The sequence below is a fragment of the Ooceraea biroi genome, chromosome 10, assembly GCF_003672135.1.
Source record: "Ooceraea biroi isolate clonal line C1 chromosome 10, Obir_v5.4, whole genome shotgun sequence".
Lineage (NCBI taxonomy): Eukaryota > Metazoa > Arthropoda > Insecta > Hymenoptera > Formicidae > Ooceraea > Ooceraea biroi.
In genome coordinates this window covers 6,141,348-6,156,127 of record NC_039515.1, presented here as the reverse complement: position 1 = coordinate 6,156,127, position 14,780 = coordinate 6,141,348, and the positions used below count along the sequence as shown (strand labels likewise).

Here is a 14,780-nt window from a genome sequence, read left to right as displayed (position 1 = left end):
AATCGCATGGAAACCGGTACGTAGATTCCCATTCAAGCATCTCAATATGTTTGTTTCAATGTAACGCAAGTGACGTCGACGGTGTCACGAAGAATCACTTTCCGTCGATTTACTCGCAATTGTTGGTCGTCTTTATTTAGTTCCACTGCTTGCTTTCGAACTCTGTACCAATTGGTGTCGATAACGATCAAGCCACCGTGACAGCTCGTGCGGGATTTAAAAACAGCTCATTAGATTTTAAACCCACTATTCCCACCAATTACAGAGCATTTTATTTGAACCGTTGGGAATATTGCCGTCTCCGAGTGAATCGTTTGATTGGTTTTCGCCCCTTTTGGAATTCCCCCCCCAACCCCCCCCCCCCCATGAATTTTCCATCTCTCATTATTTGTTCCGGTCGATGCAACACGCTTTAGAGGATACGCACTTTCATAATTTGGAAGAAGCGCGAAAATTCGTCGACGAATGGATCGACTCAAAAGAGTCATTTTATCGTGGTGGAATCTCTCTTGCCAGAGCATTAAATGTTGATCGTACAACAGTTACCAAACATTTACATGAAATGGGAAAAATTCAGAAAGAAGGGAAATGGGTTCGACATCAATTATCGGAAAGTGCCATTTGAACATTTGCATTTCGTTGATCGCCAGGCAAAAAAAAAGAGTCTTTTGTCTCGGATTGTTACTGGGATGAAAAGTGGATCTATTTTGATAATCCGAAACGCAGAAAATCATGGGTGGATCCAGGCGAACCATCAACATCCACTCCGAGACGCAATATTCACGGTTCAAAAGTAATGCTCTGTATTTGGTGGATAGTGTACTATGAGCTGTTAAATCCGCACGAGACTGTCACGGCTGATCGTTATCGACACCAATTGTACAAGTTGAAGCAAGCATTGGACCAAAAACGACCACCAATTGCGAGTAAACGACGGAAAGTGATTCTTCGTGACAACGCTCGACCTCACGTTGCGTTATCAGTGAAACAAACACTATTAGAGCTTGAATGGGAAGTCTTACCGTACCCGCGTATTCTCCATGCGATTATTATTTGTTCCGGTCGATGCAACACGCTTTAGAGGATACACACTTTCATAATTTGAAGAAGCGCGAAAATTCGTCGACGAATGGATCGACTGAAAAGAAGAGTCATTTTATCGTGGTGGAATCCATCTGTTGCCAGAAAGATGGGAAAAAGTTATAGAAAACGAAGGAAAATATTTTGATTAAGGTATTCATCATTATCATATTTAAATACATGCGTTTTGAGCAAAAAAAACCCTCAAAACTAAATCACACCCCTAATAACAATTCAAAATGCAGAAATCTGCGTGTCATTAGATCAAAGTAGACTTATAATGACCGCTACTAACATCCAATCAACTCGAGATGATCGTACCTTGAAGAAACCAACAATAACGAATTGTGTGCCTCGATGAACGCCTTCGCATCATCGACCGTTTGCAGCTCCTGGGCGGCTGGGCCAGTCTTCTTGAGCAGCCAGTTGACGATATCGTCAGCCTGACGGCCACCGGTATAATCGATCGCGACACCTTGGCGATAGAGCTTGAGAGTGGGATATCCCTGATCCATGCTTCTCGGCAAGTTGAGTTTCCACGGTCGCATCTATCTTGACCAATTTGATCGCAGACTTGGCCTCCTCCAGTTTCTTCGCCGCTTTGACATACTCAGGCGCCAAGGCTTTGCAATGTCCACACCACGGCGCATCTGTGCGACAAAGATTACGTAAGATTACTGCCGGTTCGTGTCTATCAGTCGGCATGCCAAGGGAATTATTCTCCAAAGTCGGACAGCGAGCCGAAATACAGAAATCTATACGTAATTGGATCAAAGCATGGCGAGAGTTGTACTCTAACTCTTGCATGGAACTTTTTAACATGAAATATCTCAACCTGTAAAAATAGGGACAATGTAATCGACAATTTGTAAAAAACGATTTCTCTGAAATTTTCGGAGGAAAATGATGAAACTAAGAGAAAAACATTGGAAATCTCCAGCGCAACTTCGCGAGTTACGATTCTTCAGGAATTTACTCATCATCATTGAATTACACGGATACCATATGGTTAGCCGCCGACGTGATCCGACGACACGACAATCATCGGTGTTTTTAAATTAATTATTTGTTACGTTCCGGTTTTAACGAAAGTACGATCAATTGATCGCTTGATCCAGAATCCGTCCAAACGCTCCAATTAATTTTCAATGCCGCATGCGATCCCGGTAGTCGTTCTCGTCATCGAGGACGTCACCATGACGTAATATCTCGATTATAATCATAGGATGATTTACGATACATATTTTTTCCACAAAATTAACCACGTGCACGTGGAGGTTTCTTCGTACCTTTTTTCATTAAAATGGTAAAGTCCCGTGCGGATGCGTGTGACGGGACAAAAACTTCGTCGACAAGAACGAGAGTCGTCTATGATTCTTACAGTTACATTCTCTCAGCTTCTGCACTCGAGGACAGATATATGCGTGGGAGGAGAGGAGAGGTGTAGGAAGGTGCAGGGGATCTAATCTACGCGTTTCCGCGACGTCCAAGATCACGAAAGAAGCGCTGAAGGACCTCTAAGGGGTTGAAGTCCACGGAGTAGGCCTTCGAAGACACTCTCGAAGTATGGTCAAAGAGTGGATCTTTACTCTCTCCAGTCGCGGCTGAAAAGTGCACCAGGTGCGCGCACGGGAGGGGACGGCCACGAGCAGGGTGCAGAAAGTGCGGCTACGAGGACGAAAGACCGAAGACCGAATGCCGTCATCGTCAGAATATCGAAACGCGCAAGATAGCGACTCGATCGTTCGATCGTCGAGACATCGCGATGCGCTCGTTGCCGCTCCTCTTCGAAGACCAGATGACGACGTGTACGAGGTTCGTGCTCGCATCTGGATCGCGATCGAGGTGACGGAGGAAACCGGCAGAGCGTGACAAACACGTCGGCGATCGGCGGATGACCGCGCGCGCGGCGCGCGCGCGGAGGGTGCGCGTAAACCCGCCGGAATTCTTTTCCGCGATCGCCAACGAGAGAAAAGGAACAGATCGCTCGTGTTCCGTCGCGCCCGGTCGCGATCGCGTCCCTTCCCCCTTTCCGTCGCCGCGTGACCGCGCGCGGCATGTCCGATAACGGGAAAAAAAAGGCGACTCCTCGGCGGAGGCCGAGCAACGGGATACTCGGCCTCTCGGCGACTGATACTCACAGAACTCGAGGAGCACGTAGTCGTTCTCCGCGATGAAGCCGTCGAAGTTGTCCTGCTTGAGCACGTAGACGCCGTCGTCGACCTCGACCGCGGCCAGGCAGGCCGCGACGAGGCAGAGCGCCGCTAAACAGAATCCGCCGATGGAGCTCATGTTGGTGAGCGATCGCCTCTCTCGGAACGGTCCCTTCTCCTCTCTGTTCTCGGGGGAGTCGGAGCTCGGAGCGTCTTCTCTCACTGCGACGAGGACCGCGACGACGGAGGTGACGGTGATGACTACGAGGACGAGAACACGGGGAAGACACCGTCCGCGAGAAACGCGCGATGAATGAGCGGACGCGGCGCTACGTTGCGGTCTATAGGGGCTCGCGTTGATCGCGGTTTCATACGCGTGGCATCGTCCTCATCGTGGGGATCGCTGATTGGCTGACTCGCCGCGGTCGGCCATGCCGGCTCATCCACGGGCACGTCACGCGAACGGCGAATTACCCTCCGTCGCCGCGAGAGGAGAGAGATAAGCCGCGGGATCGCTCCCGCTGATCTTCGACAGTGATAAGGCTTAAGATGCGACCGCGGGTCGAAAGATAATTCACTTGAAGCAGAGAGAAACCTGAGAGCGGCCACCAGCTCCTGACGTTTGGCGCCGCCTGACGAAGTGGACGTGAACTAGTTCGTTACGCTCGGTAATGATACAAGTGAGCATTTTCCACCGGTACGGAAAGTACGTACCATGAATAGCTACATTTCGGCGCGAAGCGCCGTGGTCCAGTGGCTAAGCGCGAGACTCGTATTTTGCCATCCGCGCACGTTGGGTTCGAGACCGAGTTGTGATAATTTTTTTTCGGAGTTTTGTTTCTTTGTGTTTGCATTATATTTTTTTATTATGTAAATAATGATTTATTATGTTTTATTATATTTTGGAGGTATACGTATACAGGGTATTTCCTCTAACTGTAGCACTTAGAACATCTCTGCTTCCTTTGATGATATGAAAAAAGTCAAAGGACGAAAATTGTTCGATTCAAAGAGACTAGTACTCTGGTAAGAAAATTATTTTTTTAATGTGACCTTTCACAAGATATCAAGGTCATGAACATTTTTTTAAACGAGATGGTATATTTTCCTTAACGAAATGATGTAGCTTGTAAAAAAACAAACTCAACCGTACAGAATATGTTGACCTTCAAATGACTTTGAACCACAAAAATCACGTTTAGGAAAAGAAACTCTATTTATTGTATGTATAACTACAAAGATATACCTTTTTTTACAGATGTTCGAAATGATCACCGTTTACTTCCATACACTTTCGAATTCGATGAATAAACGATTGTTTTACGTTTTTCAGAGATTCCGGAGTAATTGCGGTGCACGCACGCTGAATTCTTTCTCGCGTATCTTCGGGTGTTGTCGGAATAGCGCGATAAACTTCATTTTTTAGGTGTCCCCAAAGAAAAAAGTCAAAGGACGAAAATTGTTCGATTCAAAGAGACTAGTGCTCTGGTAAGAAAATTATTTTTTTAATGTGACCTTTCACAAGATATCAAGGTCATGAACATTGTTTTAAACGAGATGGCTATTTTCCTTAACGAAATGATGTAGCTTGTAAAAAAACAAATTCAACCATACAGAATATGCTGACCTTCAAATGACTTTGAACCACAAAAATCACGTTTAGGAAAAGAAACTCTATTTATTGTATGTATAACTACAAAGATATACCTTTTTTACAGATGTTCGAAATGATCACCGTTTACTTCCATACACTTTCGAATTCGATGAATAAACGATTGTTTTACGTTTTTGAGAGATTCCGGAGTAATTGCGGTGCACGCACGCTGAATTCTTTCTCGCGTATCTTCGGGTGTTGTCGGAATATCGCGATAAACTTCATTTTTTAGGTGTCCCCAAAGGAAAAAATCAAGAGGCGTAAGATCTGGTGATCGAGCCGGCCAAGAAATTCTTCCACCACGTCCAATCCAGCGATCAGGAAATGATTCGTTGAGTATGTTCCGTGCAAATGAAGGTCAACATATTCTGTATGGTTGAATTTGTTTTTTTACAAGCTACATCATTTCGTTAAGGAAAATATACCATCTCGTTTAAAAAAATGTTCATGACCTTGATATCTTGTGAAAGGTCACATTAAAAAAAATAATTTTCTTACCAGAGTACTAGTCTCTTTGTATCGAACAATTTTCGTCCTTTGACTTTTTTCATATCATCAAAGGAAGCAGAGATATTCTAAGTGCTACAGTTAGAGGAAACACCCTGTATAATGAGACATAAACATATACATTTAACATTTGTAAACTTTTTATTTATTTATATAGTTTGTATACTGTCGAGTGTTTATTTATTATAAAATTCTGACATGACTGTACAGTGTTGCGGATGGAAAATTTATATAAAAGCATAAAAAACATAAATGCTTTTATATAAATTTTCATCCGCAACACTGTACAGTCATAGGCACAGAGGTTGTGACACTTTTTTTAATGAGTCAGAATTTTATAATAAATAAACACTCGACAGTATACAAACTATATAAATAAATAAAAAGTTTACAAATGTTAAATGTATATGTTTATGTCTCATTATACATACACGTATACCTCCAAAATATAATAAAACATAATAAATCATTATTTACATAATAATTTATTATTTACATAATAAAAAAATATAATGCAAACACAAAGAAACAAAAATCCGAAGAAAAAAAATTATCACAACTCGGTCTCGAACCCAACTTGCGCGGATGGCAAAATACGAGTCTCGCGTTTAGCCACTAGACCACGGCGCTTCACGCCGAATTGTAGCTATTCATGGTACTTTCCGTACCGCTGGAAAATGCTCACTTTTAGATGTAAATTTCTCCGAAACCAAGGCTCATACGCCCAAACCCTCGAACACGACATTAATATTTTTACCTTCCCTTTCGAACGCACTATGACTCGTTCGAAAGTAGAGTTTACATGGGAAAGCTTCCTTATGAATAGTTTGGACACGAATCATGTATCATTACCGAGCGTAACGAACTAGTTCACGTCCACTTCGTCAGGCGGCGTGTCAAACGTCAGGAAATGTGCCCGTGGAGGCTGGTGGCCGCTTTCAGGTTTCTCTCTGCTTGAAGTGAGGTCAGGGATGGGATTGTGATTGGTGATTGGCTACTGTCGGTTCACGAGTTTTATCCGTGCAAGTGATTAATTATTAAATACGCGCGATCTACCCGTGCATCCTACAGTTTGATCACCGACCTGTGGTCTACATTATCATCTGAGGTAAGAGTAGGTATTGTGATTACATAGATATTACCATGGGAGCATTCAAGTGTCGATATAAGTGTGCGATTCGATTCAATTATATTTTATTTCAATTTTTTGTTGATTCAATTAGAAAATTAAAATTTGAATATTCACTTTATCAGTGAGAAGAATCTCTACTGTATCGATTGCGCTTGTCATCAAGTTCAACATCGTTGGCGTTAAAATGGCGCCTTGCAATAATTAAATAACGCTCGCTGAAAGGGAGAGAATTCACGAGCGAAAATATCAATTACAAAGTTTGCGAAAGTTGCAAATATCGCGGATATTAGCAGACGAAACATAAATGACTCGCAGCTGAAGAATCAGCATAATTGTAATTTATTGGCATGGTTTGTTTAGTTGTACGCTCAGAGTATCGACAAAATGACAAACACAGCTGACAAAAATGCTACTGAGGAGGAGGTGCACGCGGACGCTTCGTCTTCGAAGAAACGACGAAATAATTACTCGCTGAAAATCTCATCCGAGGTGCAAGAACTACCCAAATAGATAAATCATTCTTGTCATTAATTTTAATTATTATAATATCCACAAATTTTATTATAAGCTCCGAAAGTGAAAGCAATTAAAAAATATCCGCGAATATAATTTCATGTATGTGTACATGTACATATCGTGCATGTGTGTTATATATATATATATATATATACATATATATAAATACAGGAAAAAATCGTTTTGCAATAGCGTTTCGTATAACATTGAAAACCCAGGCAGCACATGTTAGCCTAATATATGTTTCTTAGACGTATCTAATGTCTAAGAAACATAAAGTACCATTTAAGAAACGGTTTAAATAGAAACCGTTTTTAGACCTCAATTTTAAAAACGTATTTTTCACCTTTCCACAGAAACGAAAAATGTGTTTTATTAAATTGATTTGAAATTATATAATTAATATAGAAAAAATAGTAATTTCTACTTACTTTGCGAGTATTCATTATTTTTACATCATACGTTTCAATGTACTCGATTATGGAACAAGAGACAAAAATCAACACAAGTGTGTGTGATTCCCACCTCTGATTCACCAAGCGACCGATAGATGGCCAGGCCAGACGTGACGTTCTCGCAAGTAACATTTGCGTTATCACCTTATAAATAACCATCCGGAAAACCGATCCAATACTCTTTTCTTCTTCTTTTCTTTTGAAACTTTTGAGATCACTATTACTTGAAGTGATATTTCAAAAGAGTGAGATTCCACTACACGAAATTTAGAGAGTAATTCATAAAATATAAAAATCTAGTTTTTTACAAAAATGTGACTTAAGGGGAAGCTGGAGTTGCTAGTGAACTATTTTTTCACTATAGCAATGGTAATTGCAGTTTCGAAAATTCTCTTTATTGCTTGTGCAGAATAAAAACTCCTTTTCCACAAATGAAGTATAGATAGAGAGAAAGCCCGCTCTACAGGACTTTATACTCAAAATGGAAAAAAGTTAAAAACTTGCATTTGTCTTTTCTAACTTTGTTCCATTTTGAGTATAAAGTCCTGTAGAGCGGACTTTCTTTCTATCTATACTTCATTTGTGGAAAAGGATTTTTTATTCTGCACAAGCAATAAAGAGAATTTTCGAAACTGCAATTACCATCTCTATAGTGAAAAACTAGTTCACTAGCAACTCCAGCTTCCCCTCAACTCTGTCTATCTTTGAGGCACTGATATATAGAATTGATAAATATTTTTCTGATGGTTTCTGAAACGTTTTTTTGCCGAAAAAGAAACATTTTTTCGTTGGACATTTTTGTCCTAAATAAACGTTTCAATAAAATGGTTATGAAACGTTACGGCAAAACGTTTATGAAACGGTTTTGAAACAATGTGTGCTGTCTGGGAATTGAACTCTGATTATGCTGATGATGCGCTAATGACGCGGGCAACTCGATAGTATTATATGAGATTATGGATTACATAATTGTCAAGACACAAACTCCCGAAATAAGCGGCAGCCACGGGCCCGCGATATTGGTTGGCTTCTCCATTCACTCTCGCGCGTTAATTTTAAGCCTTAGGCACGAGGCGTTACGTAGCACTCTGCCGATTTTACGACACTGACATTGACGTTTCGAGCGTGCATGACGCGACTGCGTTCACCAGGAATCGCGCGAACCGATTGAAAAATATACAGCTAATTAATAGTACCGTTTTTATTTGTTAAGATGACAATGCACAAAGTAACGTCGGAGATACACGCGGAGGACCATCGCACCTCTGAGAAGCTTTACGGTGGCAGTAAGTTGTGCTTTCTCTTATTTCCTAATAATACTTGTGTGCTCCAACTACAATGCAATAATGCGCTTGCCAAAACACGGCGCGATCGATTTCAGATGCGGTAACGAAATTCGTTTTCAAGTATCCGTCTTACATGATCGACTCGTCGGAGTCCGCAGCGGGAAAGTTGAGCTGCGACAGCGACGACGATCTAGACGTAGACAGAGACAGGGAAGGAGTACTCATGATAGGTATGGAAATCGATTGTCGCGTGCTCTGGCGCGTACAGGTTCAGAGGATCGTGTCTTGCAGAGCACAGCGTGTCCACGGAACTCGATTTGGTCGGTTTGCAAGTGTGGAGGGGCGCCCTGTTGCTGGCCGATTACATCTTATCGCACTCGGAGTTATTTAGGAACCAAACGATCTTGGAGCTGGGCTCTGGCGTTGGGCTCACCAGCATCGTAGCGAGTCACCTGGCCAAGGAAGTCATCTGCACGGGTACGTAAACGCAACTACAATTCCCGGTACGATTCTGTTTACACGTTTACTTGCACATTTCAGATATCAATGTGGGTGGCATAATAGACCTGATCAGACGCAATTTTCTGACGAATCTCGCGTGCATTAAATCCGCTTATCGCATCGACGAGGTGAACTTTCTGAACCTGACGTGGTCGAGAAGACTGGAGGAGAGATTGCAAAGCGCGAGTGTCATATTGGCCGCGGATGGTAGGTCGCGATTTGCTAGCTGGATAGACTGTAACGACAAACGTGAGAGATGTAGATGAGGGATGACAATGTAATGGAATGGACAATTGTTCTTATCGCATTTACAGTGATTTACGATGACAAGATCACGGATGGGTTCGTCCGTACGCTGTCGAAGCTTCTGTACACGAAGAAGGAGAAAACGGTCTACATCGCTCTGGAGAAGAGATACGTGTTCACTGTCACCGATTTGGACACCACCGCTCCGATGTACGAGGACTTTTACGTTGCATCGAAAAGTACAGAATGAATTGGTCGGTAGATTATGTAAATATAGATTTTCCACGTTACTTTAAGTATGACAGAGTGAAACATTTGGTCCTAATGAGGATACAAAACAACGCGAGATCTATTGCGTACGCGTAGCGAATAGTTTACATTCTTCTTAGCAAGGTACGCGAGTAACACACTACATAACACATGATATATTACATAAAGTATTCACGTCAGTATTACAAATAGAAAGACAGCTTAGACTTGCCAAAGTAAGAAATTAATATTCTCGCATAATTATATGTATATACTTATTTAATTACGGCATCACAATTGATATAAGTGTAAAAAATAATATAGTCTACTTGTATATAAAACATTAAAAGTTTCTCCTTCGGCATATACGTATGCATATATGTCAACACGTGCGACGGTACAACGTGTGAAGTAATTAAAAAAGTAGCAGAAAGTTAGCACGATTCATCCTACGTGTAAGCTAGGTTTCTCATTATGTAGAAATATCTTCCCTTCGGAATCCTTAGATTATTTATCTTACATTATTATTTGCGCAACGCAACAAATCGGAGAGTGGTAATCTAAGGATCAATAACGGGAAAAGATAAGATCCGGACCATGACGAAAATGACAATCATGTAATATACACTTCTCATGTCCACGTAATTTATTTCGTCATTTGTATCATCCTATTTACAACCTATAGATAATATTATTGGACAGTGAACGTGAAGCCGCTCGAAGAGAACGATAATTCCGTGAAACTTAAATTACCGCGGCGCAATTGACGGCACGGGTTTTTTTTCTCGTAGGGTTAAAAAATGTTCTTATTTATCTACGATATATATATGTATATATATAAAGAAGTCGGTATGTATAAAGGAATGTAAGCGCTTCTTCGAACGACTATGGCAGTAGAAGTTGTATATGTTACACGCGAGTCCCCGTAACAGTTCTAATACGATATACTAGAGGTCTGAACCGCGGAATCGTGCGCGCGAAGGAACGACGATCGGCACAAGTGCTTAGGTAGCAAATAATTAATTTCGCTAGATACTTAAGTAGTAGATAATTAAACTAATTTGACAAGAGTACGCGAATTTTCGTAACAACGGATAGCATTCGATTTTTCCTAAATTGTTGACCGTCGTTCTGCGGATTCAGACCTGCGCTTGGTTTGGTAAAAGGCACTTTCACTCTATCGATCCGCCTCCGTCTGTCTTTCTTGCTCTCTCGCTCGCTCTCTCTCTCTCTCTCTCTCTCGATGTAAAAAATGTAAAGTATAATTTACAGCCTCGCATTTAGACTGAACTTGTATACATACATACATACATACATACATACATACACACATACATACATGTGTATGTGAAATCTCGGAAATTGCAAACGGTTACATTCAGCGTTCACCTTACTCCCGAGAACCATCAACTGCAGGACAATAAAAGATGCCTATGATGTATCATAAAGTACGTGTTCTTCGCTGTATAAAAAGAATAAATCTATCGGGAGTGTACAAAAACACGATGTATTCTCGAGTTACTTAATCTCGCAAGCAGAACGCGCAACTAGGAAATCTTTCTGTTGTCATTTCGTTCCTTCATTTTTTCGCTTGCGCCGAAAAAAATCTCCAGAAGTAAATTTTGAAATCCCGAGGCGTGCCTTGTTCCCCTCTCTGTATAACATGCAATTGCGATGAAATGATTTTGCGTTACTTCTGGAGTGGCGATATACCGCACGAGTTTTAAAGAGATATCAGAGTTTGTGCTCGTTGAGAGAACGCTACGTTAAACGTAGACTCTTCGAAAGAAATGGAATTATAAAAGGTCATTGACTAGACACAAATAATAAGAGAAAAATAGATATGAAAAGAATCGCATGATACTTGATCTTGTCAAGATGGATTTAGGGGTCAAATCGTTCGTCCGGTATTCGTCTCTTCGCTTCCGTTATCTCTAATCTCGATTTATCTACGTAAACTTCAAATCAACTCTCGAAAGTAATAATTAAAACAATAATTATCCGATTTAATGTAATAATTTTTCAATTGCATTGTTATATTATTTGCAACAAATACTGTACAAAAGAAGAGAAAAAGTACAATTCGCATTAGAAACGCGCGAAACCTATCATCGGTAGCAACTGGGAGCTATCTCCGTTCGGGGACGGTTTCTGGCTAGCGGTGGCAACGATGTCGTCACTGCCGGTACCGCGTCCAGGACCGATTTTCGCCAGCGGTGATACTCGCAGTTACGCCGGGGTCGCGACAACCTCGACCGGCTGAATCAGCGGATGTACCAGTCGCACCGTTCGTCGTCACTTGCACTATAAAGTTTGTACTTTAGCACCTGGCCGGCAGATCGTTCGACCATTCGTTCGACAACGATGAACTCTCGCTCCGATTAAGGTACATCGATTGGACAATCGATCGGCGGGATCGTCTCGCTCGGCAGCGACTCTTCATCGAACTATTGTGAGTAACAGTCTTGTTGCTCGACGAGGACGACGACGCACGTCGCCGGGCTGGTGTGCTTACGCGCTGACGTTGCTGTGCATTATGCTCTTGGCGTTTTGCGAGCTGGGCGAGCCCAGCGGCAAAGAGGCAGTCGTCGTCTTCCGCCTGGCATTCGTCGAGCTCGAGGAGCCATCGTTGCCGAAATTGATCTTGACGCTGCCCGTCGTACCGGCCTTGAACACATCGTGCTGCGTCAAATGCGCCTGAGCGCCCGTGGCCCTCCACTGCTCGACCTGGGCCTCGTGCGACTTCTGCAGTACTTTACGCACGTCCCCGTCCTCGCCATCCTCCTTCATGATCTCCTGCAGCTTCTGTATAGTCTGATACAGTATCACCGGACTGATCAGACCGAAGTCGAACAGGCTGCACATGTGCAGCACGAAGTTGCGATATAGATTCTTCATGAGCAACTCCTTTCCCTTAGTCTCTAAGAACATTTGGCAAGCTAGTGGTGTCTGGCAGTCTCCCACGTATCCGTACTTCATTATGTGCAGGTTCCACATCTTCATCAATTCTTTCTCGCCCTCGTTGACGTCCGTGAAATCGTCGATCATCATCATCGTCTTTGTCTGCAACCACTTTGGGTCATTCTCGCCCTCGGAATCGATGTCCATCTCTTTGGGGTAAATAGGCAGGCAGGTCACGGTGTGATGATACAGTCTGAAAGGGGCGGACGTGTCGAGCTTGTAAAGTAAATGCGAGAAACGAAGTCGCAATCACTCACGTGTTGGCATTTACCTATTGTGGCCGGTGATGTAGGGTCTCTGGCTCTCGAACTCGTTCTCGTCGAGTTCCAGAAACTCGGACAAACTCGGCTTCGTTCTCTTCGGACGGCATACCAAAATATTCGTCACGCTCGTGCGTCTGGTTGGTCCTGTCCTTGAAAAAGGTACACTAGACGGTTGCGAAATTAATTCATGAGGACTACCTGCATACGAACCATCATAGCATTCGTTTATTGCTACGTCTATTCGGGCACCTTGTGGAATTGGCTGGAAGAACGAACCATGCAACCAGAGTGAGTCTCAATACGATAAGATATCTACGTGCATATCTGATTGTAAATTATTTTACAAAATGTCTTTATTAACAACGTGAGGAAATCGTCGTGGAAGGCTTACCACGTATGTAAATGTAAATCGCGAGTGACACAGCTTCAAGTGTTTTAGAAGCGAGTACAGTTTGCCGCAGTCCAACGAACACCAGGGGCAGTGTAGGTCTTCGCAGGCCTCCGTCTGCTGCCGACTGTTATTGTTGTACAAAAATTGATATACTATCTGCTGTGTTCCGTTAGCAGAGTTAGCATTAGCGTTAGCGTTGGCGTCCACCCTCTCGTTGGAGACGCTCATTCTCGACGAGGGTGTCAGCGGACTAGGCGTTGGCAGTGTCGCGTTATTGTTATTGTTTGTGCTATTATTATTGTGATTTACGGAAGAGGAACGCTCGAAACCAGCTGAAAAGATAACGCTCACGTTTATCGTAACGTTTTGCCTACGGCCCGTTAAATCGGCGCGGGCTCGCTCGTGCGTGCGCAATAACCGCGAGAACTGACCGTTGGCCGATCGGTTCTCTTTATTGTCACCGCTCGGTATCGCAGGTATCGGCGTTGGTCTGTCCACTAGACCGTTGCTCGGCTCCGTTGTCCAGCTCAGCCGAAACTTCAACGTTGGCCCTTGCCTGAACATTTCGAACGGTTCGCAGTCCTTGATGTCGGCCACCGTTTCCCAAGAACTGTGTTTCTTAGGGCTAGCTCTAATATTTGTCTGTACTTCCTGCAAACCTAATTCATACTCGCCGTCTGTTAACAGACACCGATTGTGCTTATCGTACACCGTAAGCTCCGAACCATACTGTTTCACTTCGTCGCCACCCACTTTCATCGACCCCGTGGACGATTTACGACGTTTTTGAGCTGGTTCTGTAACAGAATATCCGGATCGAATCGAGAGGGTGCCGATGCGCGCGGATAATCGACTCTTGTATCTCCACAGGGATACGTACCTTCCAAATCACAGTTAGTTATAAGGCAGCCGTTGTTAGACATGCAGTAAACCCTGAGCAAAAGCATGTACGTTTTTGCTACGTGACCGTTGTTTAAGCTAAAAGATTCATTGGGTATGGAAATCGTGGGTGCCTTTGGCGGAGGCTGACTTTCCGAAGGATTAATTGGAACTTCGCTTGTGCCGACTGAAACCTAAATCGAATGCCGCGTCTTAATCGAGACTGAATCGAATAAAAACTTCATTCAGTCTTTTATATCATAACATGTGCCTTGTGTTTCGAATCAAGACTAGAAACTTACTTGCATGATGGGCGAACTGACGTCCTTTCTTTTCTTGTGACAGATTTTCAGTAACAACGTCTCAACTTTAACAGGGTCCTGCGACATCTCGACTACAATTTGAACGATTTGTAACGTTACAAGATTCCATTATCACGTGAAATGCTTTGCCGACATACGTCGCCTTGCAATCGGTACCTCTTTTGTCGTAGAATCCTAAGAACGT

General features: G+C 42.9%; 2 protein-coding genes and 1 pseudogene across 4 annotated transcripts in view; 1 reads left to right on the top strand and 2 right to left on the bottom strand.

Annotated features, from left to right (window-relative positions):
- The window catches only part of LOC105286194 (transcriptional adapter 2B), a 152,619-nt gene that overhangs the window by 10,986 nt on the left and 126,853 nt on the right, over nt 1–14,780 (bottom strand). The gene's annotated exons all lie outside the window — the stretch shown is intronic.
- LOC113562719 lies at nt 6,301–11,285 on the top strand (annotated as a pseudogene).
- Nucleotides 12,023–13,133, bottom strand: LOC113562720 (polycomb protein Su(z)12-like). Its single transcript, XM_026972900.1, has 2 exons — nt 12,998–13,133; nt 12,023–12,933 (listed from the first exon to the last, which is right to left on the bottom strand). Exon 2 carries the CDS (start codon nt 12,885–12,887, stop codon nt 12,291–12,293), a length of 597 nt encoding a protein of 198 aa, XP_026828701.1. The 5' UTR covers nt 12,888–12,933; nt 12,998–13,133; the 3' UTR covers nt 12,023–12,290.

Bases quoted from the DNA above. Each gene is read 5' to 3' on its own strand.
- LOC113562720 (XM_026972900.1), bottom strand. From the start codon at position 12,887: ATGGACATCGATTCCGAGGGCGAGAATGACCCAAAGTGGTTGCAGACA.